Source organism: Aspergillus novofumigatus, assembly GCF_002847465.1.
Source record: "Aspergillus novofumigatus IBT 16806 chromosome Unknown P174scaffold_7, whole genome shotgun sequence".
NCBI classification, from domain to species: domain Eukaryota; kingdom Fungi; phylum Ascomycota; class Eurotiomycetes; order Eurotiales; family Aspergillaceae; genus Aspergillus; species Aspergillus novofumigatus.
In genome coordinates, this window is record NW_020194280.1 from 1,573,556 (window position 1) to 1,588,817 (window position 15,262).

The 15,262-nt window shown below is 49.0% G+C and overlaps 5 protein-coding genes across 5 annotated transcripts; 2 read left to right on the forward strand and 3 right to left on the reverse strand.

Moving 5' to 3' along the window:
- The first annotated feature begins 34 nt into the window (after nt 1-34).
- On the forward strand, nt 35-3,792 carry P174DRAFT_444820 (MET18/MMS19 family protein). Its single transcript, XM_024828182.1, has 6 exons — nt 35-176; nt 235-508; nt 613-710; nt 766-905; nt 956-1,144; nt 1,207-3,792. Exons 1-6 carry the CDS (start codon nt 95-97, stop codon nt 3,613-3,615), a joined length of 3,192 nt encoding a protein of 1,063 aa, XP_024679642.1. The 5' UTR covers nt 35-94; the 3' UTR covers nt 3,616-3,792.
- A 22-nt stretch (nt 3,793-3,814) lies between these two features.
- Nucleotides 3,815-8,098, reverse strand: P174DRAFT_394970 (uncharacterized protein; the record flags this gene model as incomplete). The annotated part of the gene is made up of 4 exons (XM_024823654.1): nt 3,815-7,206; nt 7,267-7,614; nt 7,698-7,796; nt 8,042-8,098. The coding sequence occupies 4 exons, from the start codon at nt 8,096-8,098 to the stop codon at nt 4,054-4,056; spliced, it is 3,657 nt and encodes a 1,218-aa protein (XP_024679643.1). The 3' UTR covers nt 3,815-4,053.
- A 1,074-nt stretch (nt 8,099-9,172) lies between these two features.
- On the reverse strand, nt 9,173-10,314 carry P174DRAFT_375452 (uncharacterized protein; the record flags this gene model as incomplete). Its single annotated transcript, XM_024822626.1, has 2 exons — nt 9,173-9,999; nt 10,095-10,314. 2 exons carry the CDS (start codon nt 10,312-10,314, stop codon nt 9,173-9,175), a joined length of 1,047 nt encoding a protein of 348 aa, XP_024679644.1.
- A 716-nt stretch (nt 10,315-11,030) lies between these two features.
- P174DRAFT_282586 (GPI anchored serine-threonine rich family protein) lies at nt 11,031-12,283 on the reverse strand. The gene is made up of 3 exons (XM_024821557.1): nt 12,154-12,283; nt 11,944-12,101; nt 11,031-11,874 (listed from the first exon to the last, which is right to left on the reverse strand). Exons 2-3 carry the CDS (start codon nt 12,085-12,087, stop codon nt 11,353-11,355), a joined length of 666 nt encoding a protein of 221 aa, XP_024679645.1. The 5' UTR covers nt 12,088-12,101; nt 12,154-12,283; the 3' UTR covers nt 11,031-11,352.
- A 1,425-nt stretch (nt 12,284-13,708) lies between these two features.
- Nucleotides 13,709-15,186, forward strand: P174DRAFT_506628 (uncharacterized protein). Its single transcript, XM_024831317.1, has one exon. It carries the CDS (start codon nt 14,052-14,054, stop codon nt 15,003-15,005), a length of 954 nt encoding a protein of 317 aa, XP_024679646.1. The 5' UTR covers nt 13,709-14,051; the 3' UTR covers nt 15,006-15,186.
- The last annotated feature ends 76 nt before the right edge of the window (nt 15,187-15,262 follow it).

A 15,262-nucleotide genomic window follows, 5' to 3' on the forward strand; every position in this document is an offset into this window, starting at 1 on the left:
CGGTGTCAACCGCAAAAAGCGTCATGTCCCGATTGCGGAGGAGGGGAATTTGTCTGTCCCTCATTCTGGTTCCGGGTGCCAATCGATTGACACAATGTCGGCTCTGCAGACTTTTATGTTGGTTGTAGACCACGATAAAGCAGAGGCTAAGCAGGTTGCTGAGCGGGTTGCTCAGGGTATTGTTTCCCCGCGGCCCCAGATCAATACACTTGGGTACTAATGGATTGCTCTTAGATGTGGAGAACAAAAGGACGACACTTATTGAAGTTGTACAGTCACTCGGAGAGTATATCAACGATGAAGATCCTATATTGCGAGGCAAAGCTGTCTCGTACCTCACTGCTGTGATCAGAGCACTTCCTCCGAAGTATCTGTCAAGACAACAGATCCAAGTGCTCACAACGTTCTTCTGTGACCGCATTGAAGATGGAGGGGCTGTTGCTGGACTGGATACACTACAGAAATTGGATCGCTTTAACGATGCGTTAGCCGAGGAAGTAGCACAGGCGTAAGTGCTTCGCGGAGCCTTGACGTATAGACCATACTTCGCCCGGCCTTTAAATCATTCTCAATGCAGTGGTTTAGTCGCAGAAGCAACTGACTATTCTTTAGTATCTTCGAGCGCCTACAGGACTTACAGTCTCGGTCACAGTCGCAAAGGTTTCAGGTATACCAATTGTTGAATGAGTTGATGTCGAATCATCGGGCCGGTACGCATTGCAGCAATTGAACTTCAGTGATATTGCCTATACTGAATTATACTAGCTCTTCACAAGATGGGAGATACATCTCTCGTCGGAATCATTGATCTCATGACTGGAGAGAAAGATCCCCGGAATCTTATGCTTGTCTTCTCCATCTTGAAGGTGGTAATGATTGAATGGGATATCTCAAACCACGCCGAGGTATGCCGTTCGTCTCTGGAAATTACCAGTTCGACAGCTAACGTCCGAAGACTCTTTTTGAAGCGGCTTATAATTACTTCCCGATTACCTTCAGACCTCCTCCAAACGATCCATACGGGATTACGGCGCAAGACCTGAAGGACCGTCTACAGGACTGTATTTCCTCAACTAGTCTTTTCGCTCCCTACGCCATTCCCGCCCTTCTTGACAAACTGGATTCCACTTCACCAAATGTCAAGGTATGCTTTTTCACAACCCTTATGAGCCCTTTCTATCTAGGATCGGACTAAGAAGCCCCTAGAAAGATGCTCTTAACGCATTAATTGCGTGCATCAGATCGTACGACCCGGATACTGTGTCTAAATATTCCATCCAAATATGGGACGTATTGAAATTTGAGATCCTTAATGCACAAGAGGAATTCCTCTCAGAGCTTTCCCTTCAGGCTCTGAACAGCATTGCTAGACGGTTATCCGAGGGCATTGCAGCAACATCCGAACAGTCACCGCTCGCACAGTTTCTACGGCCAATCACGAAAGAATGCAATGAGCAACTGCGAGAACCCCAGCAAAAGCAGGCCAAGCCTGCGCAACAGATCCTGAACTCAACATCGTCTGCTTCTATAGCCTCGTTCACAGTTACTGTGCAGACTGTTGTCGCGCCGCTGTTGACGGTTTATCAGGAGGCCGATGGGCTTGCCAAACAAAGAGCGCTACTGGAAACCCTTGGGGTTCTCTTTGATTCAGCCATCAAAGTTTTTGGGAAATGGGACTCGCATGAGCCCGAACCCGCCGCTGAAAACGCTCTGGTCGAATTCAAAGATCAGTTCTCGGATGTCTTTGGTCAAGCATTGATGGGAGCAGCGAAGGAAGAAGTCTCCTTCCGAGTAACCGCTCTTGAAGGGTTTCTGCGTCTGTCCATCCTGAGAGATTACTTCCAAGACAACGAGATCGGTTTGTTTGTGCAATACTTGGATGAAATTCTGTTAAAAGAGGAATCTGCGGGCCGGGATGACTTGAAGAAGAAAGCCATCGCAGCTTTGGCTGAAATATCGAAGCACAAGCCACGACTGATCATGGATATAACATTCCCTGCCTTTGTTGCAACTCTGCCCGACTCTGACGAAGGGCCCAACACGGACTATATAACGACGCTTGAGAACCTCGCGCAGATCAGTGTTGAAAGGGATATTTTCGAGACATTAGTCCGACGTCTACTCAGCAAACTGACCATATTGCTTCAAAAGGAACGCGCTGGATCTATAGCATATCCTCGCGCAATCCTCATGACCATTCTATATGTGATGAAACAGAGGAATCTGGATAAAGATCCAAACCTGGAACTCTACTATGACAAGATCGTAATAGGCCTCTGCCGTGGCGTTGCAGAGGCGGCCACAGGGAAGTCTACGAATCGGATCTTGAATGACGCAGTTGTCATTGATATTCTTGGAAGACTTTGCAATGTCATTGTCAGGTGTCTGTCGAAGCAAAAAGAAGATGAAGTTGCGCAGAACGTCTACACTCTGTTTGCTAGCTCGAGTACCTTTATACCGGTGCCATTCTCGCAAACAACAAATGAGGATCAACAGCGCACGATGATTATCTCAACGTATCTTCTTGCAGGGCTTCCAGCCGACTGCGCACACCTCCCGTATACCGGCCGCGACTTGTCACCTCTCCTTTCGGACCTTGTGACTCGATCCTTGACAGAGAGCGAGCCATCAACCCATCTCGCCTTTCTTCGTCATTCTGCCTTAATTGTCAACAAATTCCTTCCAAAATCCGAACTTAGCATCGCTACGGAGATATTGAGCAACCTATTCTCTGCTGGTGCCGAGGAGAAAACGGTAGCTTCGGGAACAATCAAGACGATATTTTGGCTCTCGAAGGCTCTCATCCTACGCCTTGCGCCAACGACCACGGAAATACTGACGTCTCTTTTGTCACTACTTTCGTCACCCGATGAGATGACAAGTACCACTGCTGCTCGCGGCTTCGCTATCCTCCTTAAGGACGATGACGTCCTTTCAGCTGACAACGGTGCAAACATCAGACTTTTGGCGAAACAGCGTGTCTTCACGACATTGACCCCCCTAATCTCGAACCGCATTCGCGAGGTCAACGTCGCAGGCGATGGCTCGTCTACGCCCACACACATAAAGCCAGCACATCTCACTGCCTTATCAGGCATACTCTCCACCATTTCGCCTTCATTGGTAATGCCGGAGCTCCCGACACTGCTTCCTCTTCTCCTGCAAAGCTTGGATCTGCAGACCGCAGACTCCCAGGCCGTCCGAGCTGCAACGCTCGAGACCCTCGCCGTAATCATCCGGGAAAATGGCGTCGGCGTTATCGAGGAATGCGGCCATGTTCAAAGCTTGGTCACTCGGCTTCTGAAGACAGCTGCATACAATCCCGCACCTACTGGGCTGCACCAGCAAGCTGCCGTTGCCGGGCCCGTGAACGGACCGCGACTACGGGTTGAAGCACTCAGATGTCTGAACTTATTGGCTCAGACCCCGAAGACAGACGCCCCAGCTGTTGCGAAAGCCGGTAAACTCTCCCCACTTCTACCAGTGAAGAACCAGGTAGTGCGTTCTCTGCGTACGATTCTAGATGATCCAAAACGGGATGTGCGGAAAGCTGCAGTTGATGCTCGGGGCGCCTGGCTTCGAAACGTCGATGATGCTGCTGATGAAGAGGACTGAGGGATTGTGATGCTCGTTCTTTTGATGCCCGTTGTCAGCATGGCAGTGCTGTTTTATATAGTATGCGTGGTATTTTGTCATCTCGCAAAAAATAGACCGTTGGATTCGCCGCAATCAAGCATTCTATGAGTTACATCGGCTCGGTCGAAAGGACTATAGACCTTGATCAGAAGAAGGACGCTGAACTTGTTCTAAAAGGAATTGCATCATGCTCTGTTGTAGAAAAAAGAATATTGCTAAGCGCCTATCTGCGGTTCGTTTCCATATCCTTCTCTCATACTGTTGTTTCGTCTTCTGGTTATAGTCAGTTGTCCCTTCTCTAGGTCTCTTGTCAATAGTCTTCCTCATTCCCAGGGGCCTCATTTTCAATCATCGCTATCTTGTAGAATGACCCAGAACAACGATGGTCAAGCCTCACGGAAGTAGCAGCACCAGCAATTACCAATAGTCAATCTCGAGTTGCTCCTTGTCTTTCACGGAAGACCCACAGGAAGACTTCTTAGTCATTGTACTGACCATGACGCTTCCGAACTCCTTGATGCTTTCGAAATCATCGAATTCCAAGCTTCTGGGCTCAAGTCGGACCGTCTGATCTAGAGAGCCAACCGAGCCGGCAATCGACGGCGCCCGGACTGAATCATGGTCCCAACCGTGGTTCCAGAATCCGACACCGTCCATTTCCTCGACAACAGTTTTTGTCAACCGCAGAAGATCTCCGAGGCCAGTAATGCCAATGGCCTTGGCCACAGGGCTGAGCGCCGTATTCGGACCATAGGTCTCACCGGCATTCCCATGAAGAAGGGTGGCGTCTCTTCCCAGCAGGTCAGAGCTCCGCCATTCGTCAGTTCGTTCTCCAATTTCAAGATTTGCATTCGTACCCAGAATGGCTTCAATAGCCGAGCTTACAAGAGACGCTTCATACCATTGGCGGCCGTTTTCTGTCATTTCCGGCAGCGAAGCACAGCAGGCTGTCACCGCCCGAACGTCGGACGAACTGGATCCAATACAAAGATCTTGCACTTCCATGACTTGAAGAAAGATATCCTGATTCTGCGTAGCCTCTGCTTCGTTTTCCGCGGATGACTTGTCTGTGGAATCGCTATTCAAGTCAGACTCCGCTGTCGTAGCAATGTTGCTCCTGGTATGACTGGCCTGCTTGGCAGCAATGATACTCTTCGGTGGACGGATGAAGCGATGACGCGTCCAACGTTTCATGTATACCTTCTCAATTGTGATCTTGTCGCCTGGAGGTAGCCGTGTGAAGATCTGAACAAGTGAGGTATCTGGTTGAACCCACAGGTGCTCAATGAGGTACTTCGCCGCCCCCTCAAACTCTCGGTCAACAGCTGCATCGTTTGGGGTACCACTAAGAACGACACTTGCATCCCAGACTTGCCGTGGAAAGTGCAAATTGACAGCACCAAGCGCAACGTTGGGCTTTTCGATGTTGAATTTTCCTTGCTCATCCACAGATAGGACACGCATCTGACCGGTCCGAGTGCGACAGTGGAACTCGTAGAACACGCTGTATTCGCTGTAGTTCTGCTCAAAAATGCGCCTTTTCCCTTCAGGTGCGGATGTCTTCAGATCAACCAGATAATCAATATCAATGCCAGAGCTCGTAAGTCGGCTAATAAATTTGGTTGTCGGAGAGGGAATGCCGGTTTGTGACTGGAAGATATCCGTCCATTCGGTCAAAGAGACGGTCGAGTCTTCACTACAAGTCTTTGGCAGAAGCGGTATCAGTATCAGTCCGAGCTGGACTTCCAAGTTCAGAGATCCGTGAAAGTATTCAGCAGCTTCCAATGTTTGCCTCAAGGCTTCAAATAAATTCTCAACATCTCTGGTCATGCTATTTTCTGCTGACTCTGCAGCCAGCTCGTTCGTTCTGCTCCCAGCCATATCGACGGTCTCTCTTTCGTTCTTCTGGGTACTTTTCCGCATTGGTGTCAAAGTCTGCGCATCTGCCGAGGGTTTCTTCACTGGCTTTTTGAAGAATCCCCAAGCATCCTCAAGCGTGGCCTGTCTTTTCGCTTTAATCTCAGATTTGCTCTTAGCTCTATTTGTCGGCTTTGCCGTCTTGTGATTCATGGTACGATAGAACTCTCTGGTGCTTGTTTCGTCGGACCCTTGTCTATCTTGGTCTCGATGGACTGTTTCAAGCTTTGCCAGGCTTTCCTTCACCAGCAGCTTGTTGAATTCATACCTGGAGGTGTGTGTTTGACCATGACCGCCGGGATAGGGTATCTTGTCTGTCCGCTCTTGAAGGAACTTTTTCAGAAATGATAGTCTGTTTTCCTGCTCCTGGTGGGTTTCGTCACCTGCTGCTGCACGGCCAAAAGCAGATTCGGTGCTGCCGGAGCCAGAAGGAATGCTATGGACGTCCATCCTGCAGCTTGGAAGTCCAATCTTGGTGTTCTTGGAATTCGCGTCAGACATCTCCTGCAAGCACATATTTCGGGTGTTCGAGGTAAACGCATTGACCGGGCTGTCGGGAATTAATGGAGGCTGATTGAACGGGATTCGAGAGAGAGTGCCAACGACAGCATTATCTGCCGGCTCAAAGACGTAGATAAGCTCGTTAAGGTTGCTTGAATTCTTCTTTGACTTGACATGCATAATCCTCTTGAAGCTTGGACTATGCTTTTTCTTTTTAGGGGGTTGGCGTAGAGACTGGTTGAGACCATACTTGCCAGCGTCGAAATTGTCGGGAAGGCGTACTTTATTTTCCGGAGTTTGGGGCTTCGCGAATTCCAGCAAATCGCCAGGAAGCTCGAGAATATCGTTCAAATTAGAACTTTCAGAGTTAAGCGCGTCACTGTCACCCGGGCTTGTATCCTCGACGCCGGAACTGTACAGCATAGTCCAACGCTTACGGGGGGTGGCAGTAGCCTCCTTGAGATCGATAGCCACAGGCTTGGCCTCATTTGCCTGAGGTTGCTCGGATGGCGCCGCAAATTTGGCCGTTGTTGCGGCCTTTCGTGTCTTCATTCCAGGTGGTCTTTTGCTTTGAGGGGCAATTGCTGTTTCGCGCTTCGGTTTAGGCCGGTGAACGTCGCGGCTCTCACATTCGGGCTGGGGCTCGAAATCAGACTCAAGCTCAAACTCAGGCTCAGGTTCGGGTCCATGATCGGTTGGCTGCATCTCAGCCCTTTCCACAACCCACTGGTTGACTTGCTTGGCCTTGTCTGCAGTGAGGAAAGGATGGGGAGGTGCAATGCCAGAGATCAAGGTCTGAGGGTTTGAGGGGTCATTCTCGATTATCGATTCGATGTCAACAAACTCGTCCGCCTTCCCAATCTCCTGGAAGGTAAAATCATTCCAGATGCGAGAAGGCCCAGCTTCCTCGCTGATGGGTGGTGGATTGAGTCGATTATCGGGTATAGTCCACACTTGAGAATCATTGCTGAAGGACAGACCCACGGTGACGCACATCCGACCAAAGTCAATGGTGGAACACATTTTTGGATCCTCCAGAACACGACGGGGAGCATCAGGATTCACACTCCTGTAGTTCTGGATACGGAAGCGGCTATCGCCCTTGTGCGGGACAACCATGATGTTTGTGACGTCGGGAGCGAGAGAGAAGGACTATAAAGACTCGTCAGTTGTCAATCATAAGAATGGGTTCTGAGCAGCACGCCTACTGACCAAGGGCTTCTCAATTTGAGTCAGTTTCATCAGAGCATCGTCCACATCCTCGGCGGTCCCGGAAACCCGTATGCCTTGTAATTCATCCGCTATTGCGATTTGGGTGCCCGTGGCAATGGCAACACCTGCTAGGACATCATGGAAGTTGCTGGAAAAGCAACCCAAACCCCCGTTAGGAGATTTCCAGAACTTGGTGGCATGATTTCTCGAGTAAGGAACAATATCTTCGTCGGAATCATCGTCCAGAGCTAACAGACTCGGCCCTTGATGCTTCTCAGGTGAGCTCATGGCCGGGAGACCCTCGTCAGAAAGCATTGCAGGAACATCCAGTTGACGCACTCGTGGCATCTGAATCAAAACGATCATCAGTATAAACAGCTACTTGACGTTTGCACACTCTTATTATCAAACAAAGAAAAGGAATGGCTTACGTCTAGGAGATCTTTGTCTTTCTGCTCTTCGATAAAGCCGGCAAATGCAGATGCAACCTTTGAGACGAAGCTCTCAACATTGCCTTTGGTCACAAGTACCTATTGGAAATCCCGGTTAGGTACGGAAGGTGTGCAAGGACATGGGAACCAACATCGTCTGTCTGGAAATATTCGAGCGAATCAACCTGAGGGATTGTGTTCCTGGTTTTGTTGCGTCAGTTGAATAACAGCCATGCGGGCTATGGTCGATACATACTTGACCTCTACCTCTATCTCCTTAACCTGTTCATACTTTGGTCAGCAGAGGAATCATCGGCATCCTGTCATTACAATGATCAGCTCACCCCGATAGCTTCGAAAGCCCACATGGAGGCGAGCGTCAGTCTTTGCTTGGTCGCCATTGTGTCAATACGTCAAAACTAGCAGTGCCCGCACTAGCTGAGGTCGGTTCAGAAAGGAAGGAAACGTGGTCGAAGAAGCAAGATTAAGCCGATGTAATAAAGAAAGAATTGAGGGATGAAGTGTGATGCTCAATCGAGAGATATTGCGAAGCTCGTAGGATGATAAGGCGCTGCTCCTGACTTCCCCAAAGAAGAAGGAGGAAGACGAACGCAACGGTGCATGAAAACCAAACGAGGAACATTCTCCTTAGTCACCAGAATCATAGAAAAAGAGGTGAATGACAATGGATATTCCGTAGGGTGATTGATTTTGTTTAATACAACAATCAGTAGATCAGGAGGGTAGATGCAGCCACTAAGTGAATGTATAGTCCATCAGTAGGCGGATAGATGCAGAGAAGAGTCAAGGCATGGACAGTCTCCGAAGGGCGAATCTATTCACTTTCTCATTGCATATCTTAAAGGATAAGGACGAAGTGAAAGGCTTGCTATGATATGGTAGAATTCGTGATTGCTTCCCTGTGAATGTAGTGAATTATATGTAGGTTCCTCCTTGGGCTCGATCCAGAAAAAGAGTAGAAGTCTCCCCTGAACCGCATTCTTCAAAGGACATCTGGCCGACTATTCTATGTATTTATCTGGTATCCGTATTTAATATGGTCTATTTGCAAACAAAACGGAACTCTAATCAAAGACCGTCAAGCAGAGGAAAAAGCGTACGTCCTAGGGTATCAAGCGCTCCCAAACTCCGGGAAGTATTAAGCAACTGAGACACCAAGTCAGATGAGTGAGCCAAGAGCTCACTGCGAGCAGTATAAAGAACAATTCCAACATACCGTCGTAACGTCCACGAGTGCATTGCGGTTGAATGAGTCTGCTATGGACGTGGATCGTAGACGGGGATATGGGTAGGAGAATGACACAGCACGGAATAAGTTAGAGGATCGATCTTAGTTCGCTGAGTCCAGAATCGACGAAGACTTTTGCCGACGGACTGCATCGCTCGAAGGCGAATCTGTTGCTTGTTTGGTGCCTCTTCTGCAGGATTGATTATAGGTAAAATGGATCGCTCGTTCATTGGGCGTCTTTAATCTCGCTTTTGACTTGGATAGCCCATTTCATTTTTCCTTCAGTCTCCTTGAGAGAGGCGAGAGCACTATCAATGTTGGCTGCGCCCTGATAGTTCCTCTCGATTAAGGCCCGCACCTCCTCGTCGTGAGCCTTTTTGTATGCTTCGTAGTTCTCGAAGAGCTGATCGAATCTCTCTCTACCTATCTCAATTTCACGATTTTTCTGCGCCATGACCGCGTCCAGGCGTTCTAGCTGTACGTCTCTTTTTTCATGTTCTGCTTTCAAGGCGAGGAAATCATCCCGTATCGCTTTAAGTTTCCTCTGCTGATCTGCGCGTTCACGTTGTCCGGCTTTCGCAAGCACGTCGTACTGTGTCCGGGAGTGATTGGCAATCTCCTGTAGCTCGGCGCATTTTCGATTGAATTCGTCCCGAGCCTCGTTCATCAATTGCTGGAACTTATCGGTCTCGCCCTCTGCTCGACGTCGTCTTTCTTTCTCGCTCTGCACTTCGGCCCGTAACTCCTCAATTTTCTTGTCCTTGCGCCGGATCGATTGCAGGTTTGTTTCGTTGGCCTGCTCAAGATTTCGAAGACGCTCGGTCATGTTCTGTACCTGCATCTTAAAAGCATCGTTCATCCGCTGGGTTTCTTCCGCCCGTGAGCGATATACACTGCATTCGCGAGTCAAACGTGCGATTTCTTCTTGTAGATTATGTATGACACGGCCAGATTTGCCTGTGGTCGCATGGCCAACGGCCGAGGACCATTCGGCGGTAGCAGCATCGCCGTTTGGAGGATTGGAAGTAGTACGTGGGAACGCGGATGTGGAATCTAACAAGATGCGCAAAGACAAATCAGCATTCAGAATTCGAAGCGAGCAGCTAGTTTCAAGTATCGCCAGGTTGATATGAGATGGAAGAGCCTACCCGGAGAAGATTCTACGGCTATAGTTGCCTTTTGGCATTCAGGCGAGTTGGCATCGAATAAACCATTGTACTGATGCATATTCAACTGGGTTTCCACATGAGGTAGGCTGACACGAGGGGGTCTCGGAGAATCTAACGTAGGTGACGCAAGCGTCTCCGGGTTAGCATTGTCACTTTCTGCCCTTGCAGCATTCTTCTTTGATCGCACCAGCCTGGCCATTATAGGGGTCGAGGGGAAATTGGAATGCAGGCTAAATGTTATTGAGGAATGGCAAGCTCGAAGCAGTAGCGATCGGACCTCAGCAATAGCAGCAGGGGAAGAGACGGGCGATGTCGATGGCAATTGCCTGCAACACCGAAGCTATCCCCAATGCCCAAGGAAGGTGCGAAGCGAAGGAGGTGCAGGTCGGGGATCTCGAAGCTCCGGAATGCATGGGAATTGAGGATGGAGACGACGGGAATAAAGACAAAGAGACATACCCTTGTGAAGACCAAGGATGGGATGCAAAGAGCTCCAGCTGAACTATTGACATGATGAGTACTATGCTTTGTCATCGCCGAGACACATAACAAAGCTGCAGTGCGACAGATAGAGATTGGGCTGGAATAGTTCGAAACTAGCAGCTGAAGGCCGATAACTTACTGTCACAAACTGCGCACAGTAGAGAGTAATGAAAGAGCGAGATTGATTACAGCTTAATGAGTGTAAATGAAGGGTATACAGTTTCCAAAGAGATATATAACTGAAGACAGTACTGTCAAGAAACAGCAGTAGCGACCATTATCATCAAGAATTGATGAGTGATGAGGTTTTATAATTATCCGGTCATGTACGAATGAGCAGTTGGGAACATCCATGGAGGAGAGCCAGCCGCTAACAGCGGACACTAACAGCTTTCTGTCCAACAGCCCACATCGATTGTGAAACATGAACTTGGCGTGCTTTGTGCTCATAATCAAATTATCCATTTATCCCTAATTCCATTTCTTCAGTAAAGCAGTGATGAATATACTGTGGATGAGGCTTGCAGGGTCGAGCAACAGGTCGATGCTTGAGCTGCCCCGAAAGGTACAGCAGAATTCAACAACAATCACGGCCCGATCTCTTGAGGACACATCCCGACGTCACAAGACTTTTTGAATACAATGGGACTATGTACAACGAACTAAAGCAGAAGCACTCCAAAGCCAATGTGTTCAATCATTGGCAAATGATGTCAGGATGCCTGGCCCCGAATTTGGTCACCTGAATCCCATTCTATTCGGCGACATAGAACAAGACGCCTGCTGTGGCCAGGATCCAGCCAAGGTACACGTTTTCAGTAGAAGCACCGCTGGTTTCTAACTTAGCCGCCATTGCGCTTTTGCCGTGAGTGAAGTTTGAGTCAGGTCCCTTGGACATATCTTCAACATTGGTGAATTGGGCATTGTTACCCTTGGCGACCTCTGTTTCCCACTCGTCGTCAGGTGAGGTGTCGGTGCCGTGACGGGGTGAGGCGTCATCCTGAGGGGCGGGTGTGGAGATGTTCTGCGGCTTAACCTCTTCTGTGGGCTTCGGGGGCTTCGGAGGACTTGGTGGCTTGCTGCCAGGGTTTCCAAGTGTCATCAGTCCTGAATAGTTCTCCTCGGCGCCTTGCTGGATTTGCAGGGCATAGTCTGAACCATCGGGCAAGGAATCGTCCGGAACAAAGGTGAAGGATCCGCCTTTCGCATTGGTAGTCAGGACTTGGACGTGGTCGAGGTTGGTTGCATCGCCTTTACGCAGATAAATGGTGACAGGCTAAGCACAGCTATGGTGAGTAAGGGATGATCATCTGACGGAAAGAGAAGGGCATTCGCGTTTACGCACAACATCAGGAGCTCCCAACCAAGTCACCGTAGCTGGTTGACCATGGTCGATGTGGGTTGGCCATGTTGTAAAGGCCAACATCTGAGCGGCGCCCAGCTGAGCCAGGCAGACCCATGTTGCCAGAAAGGTCCTTGACCAAAACATCGTGATTTGGAACGCTATCAGAATTAGACGCCAGTGATTAATCGCTCGGGCAGGAGAGGCACCAACATCAAACTAAGAGCAAGAGCACAGCTAAATAGTTGAATGAAGTCTGATGCACATAAAGATGCCAATGTACCTGAAATGCTGATCTTTGGAGATGGGCCGGGTATTCGAGAACAGCAGCGTGGCGGGTTGTAGATGGTATAAGGGCGCCACCTGAAAGACCAGCGGCAGGCACTATTGACTTTCGAGTTGTCAAGCCAGACTTCAAGTCCAATGACTCCTTCCCTATACCGGCGATGAGATCTCACTGATGAACGAGGTAGCAAGGACGTGACGACTATGGATCCCGCGGAAAGAACGACTGAAGGATCGAACTTCGAAGTGATGACCACGCGATAATTGCGAGCTGCTGAATCCCTTCATTTATGGAAAAACAACAAAAGGTATTTGTCACTCGCGTCGTACATTCTGAACGCATTCCAATCAACAAAATGGCGTGTATCACATAGGTCGTTCTCTGAGGAATGTGCTTCGACAGCGCAAACTCAACTAAACTTGCGGAATGAGATTTGAATGTGCATTTACTTGTGAGAGTGATCAACATGCTGAGCCCTTGGGCAAGGCTTGAAGGGTCTGGCCGACTGTAAGATGTCTTAAGGTAGTCTCCGTACGTCGCTGCTATGATCGGTGTTTGCCCCAGGCGTTCCTAGACGACTATCTCAACCTCTATCATCTGTCAGAGTTGGATGTCTTAAGAAGCCATGACAGGTACTTAGAAAGACAACCTTGCCTGTGGCATGTGCATTAGCAATGAAGAAGGATCTCCATCAACCGATATGCCTAGCTTGATTATCTCTCAGGATCTCAAGCTACATGGTAAAAGAGCAGCCTAAAACCGCTCCCCTCTGCTATGCAACTTGGAAAAAGAACCCAACTAGTACCAGCTTCCCGCTCCTGCGATCAATTGTGCACTCTAATGATGAATAAACAATCCCTTGAACAAATATCCGTCCGACCCTCTTGTTGGTTGACATTCTCGAGTCAGTTGTGTTTTCCTGCAAGGGGTCGGTGAAGCCTGCATTGGAGGCTGAGGGGCCAGAGCTCAGGGGAGATCAACCTAATCGCATGTAATAGCCATGTAACTCACGAAGCTTGAATCTATCTACCAGTCACTGCTTGATCTGCCTAATCCGATCGTGATCAGCCTTGCGAAAGATGAAGTGATATAGTTTGTACTTCTCCCAACCCCCGGTTCTCCTTCTACCACCCAATCTCAAGTGCCAAGGCAAAGTCAATTGCCAGTGATTACTCTTCTCGACGGAGCTCATTCGTGCTCTCGAAATCCCTCGTTTTGTTCCTTAGACTATGATCGATTCATAATGCCGGGTCGAGGCACTTAGGTACTATGACAATGGTAACGGTGACATGCACGCTGGTTACCGAAACCGGAAACAATATCAATGTTGGATAAGACAAGCCCATAGTATGGAAATTAATACAACCCGACAGGAGGGACCCGCCTGACTGGATAGGTAAAGATGTAAGCTTTATTGCTTACTGTAATGCAAGAAGGCCCGGATGCATCGGTCTGTCCTCCATCCCAGTTGCAATTGCTTGAACGCCACCTGCATCAGGGGAAACCCTTCCATGTTCCTTCCACACTTGAGTTCCATACTCCATCCCAGGTAGCCAGGATGTCACAGGTAGCTTAGAGGTTCGTTCCTTAGGATGGAACTTTGCTTCATCGACTACACTCGTTCGCCCATATACGCTCGTTCAGTCATTTTTCTCCAATATCGTACTTTCCATCTTTTTCACTGGCATAGTTGGTTACAGTCATTCGTTTAGAGAGACACTCGTTAAAAAGTTCTTCGTTTTCACCCTCGTTCATCATCGTTAGCATCGGGTCTCCTTTTAGCTTCCAAGCATTTTTGGGGCATGACACAGCTTCCGGCACTGGAATGTCGCAAACTGATCTGCGAAGTGATCTAATCGTCAGCCTTGGGCATAGTGATCGACATCAGCAAACTTGCCACGAATCCGAGCCGGCATCATTTGCTGCAGCATCACAGAGTATCGAGGGGTCACAACGATTCTATCGCTCTTTGGACAGACAGGATGAAAGCCAGGAGGTCGGTCATGAGAGGCCCCTATCGGCCCACTCTGAACGTCTGGTCACAATGGAAGAGACGCGCGATGGGGCTTTGCATACGCTCGCTTTGTGTCGCAATGTCATCATAACCCTCGAATTGACACGCCTGCGCAAGTCCCGGACTGGATTTTCCTATTGGATGTCATTTTGGGCGCGAGTATATCAGAGACCGCTCGCTCGAAGTCTTTGTTCTCATGTCGCGAAAGCCTTGAATAAGGTCGATGCGCTGTTTCGCGCTGTCTCTCAAGAGCTTCAACAACTTACGTCGAGAATGGAACATGCGGTCGCGGTAGCTTCCTCGGAGAAGGAGATTCTGTATCTGCTCGAACGAATGGAGGAGGAAGTGGGTGTGCGCCAAAGACGGAGGCGTCAAAAAGCCCAAAGCATCACGGAGAAGATGCGCGCCAAAATAGAAGCGATACCCGTCAGAGTCACAGACACGCTTTTCGACGATCTGAAGCGTGGAGTGTTTGCCCTGGACGTCTTTTGTGACTATCATCCCGGAGACCCTGTTGCGGAGGCAAATGAGATGTTGTGCGGAAACAACCTCGAATACCCTCCGCACCCATCGTTGGGAACGGTTGGACCATACGACTACCGCCGAATGCAAGAGTCGCAACAGTCTGCAGCGCTCGACGCCTTCATGCCTTTGGCGACCCACCCCGGTAATTTGTACTATCATTATGTCGAGAGATTGATGAATCAGGACGACAGCTTTTCAGGTTGGACAGCGACAGAAGGTTTTTCAACGGACAGTTGGTGAGATTGGCAGGGTTTTGTTCGAAGGAGATCACATTCTTGACTGATGATTTGGTATAGTTGAAGTATCACTCGGGATTTTGGTACGACCTCCTGCTGAGTCAAGGCAAGGAGTAATGACAATGATTAGATAGTATGGATTGCTTTTCGAAGAAGCTTTTTAGCATAGAAGTCTATAGACAATCAAACGGATTTGATAACACCAAATGATATACGCTAGAGGAAGAAAATTACCTGCATAGCCATGCAGATTTCGCGATT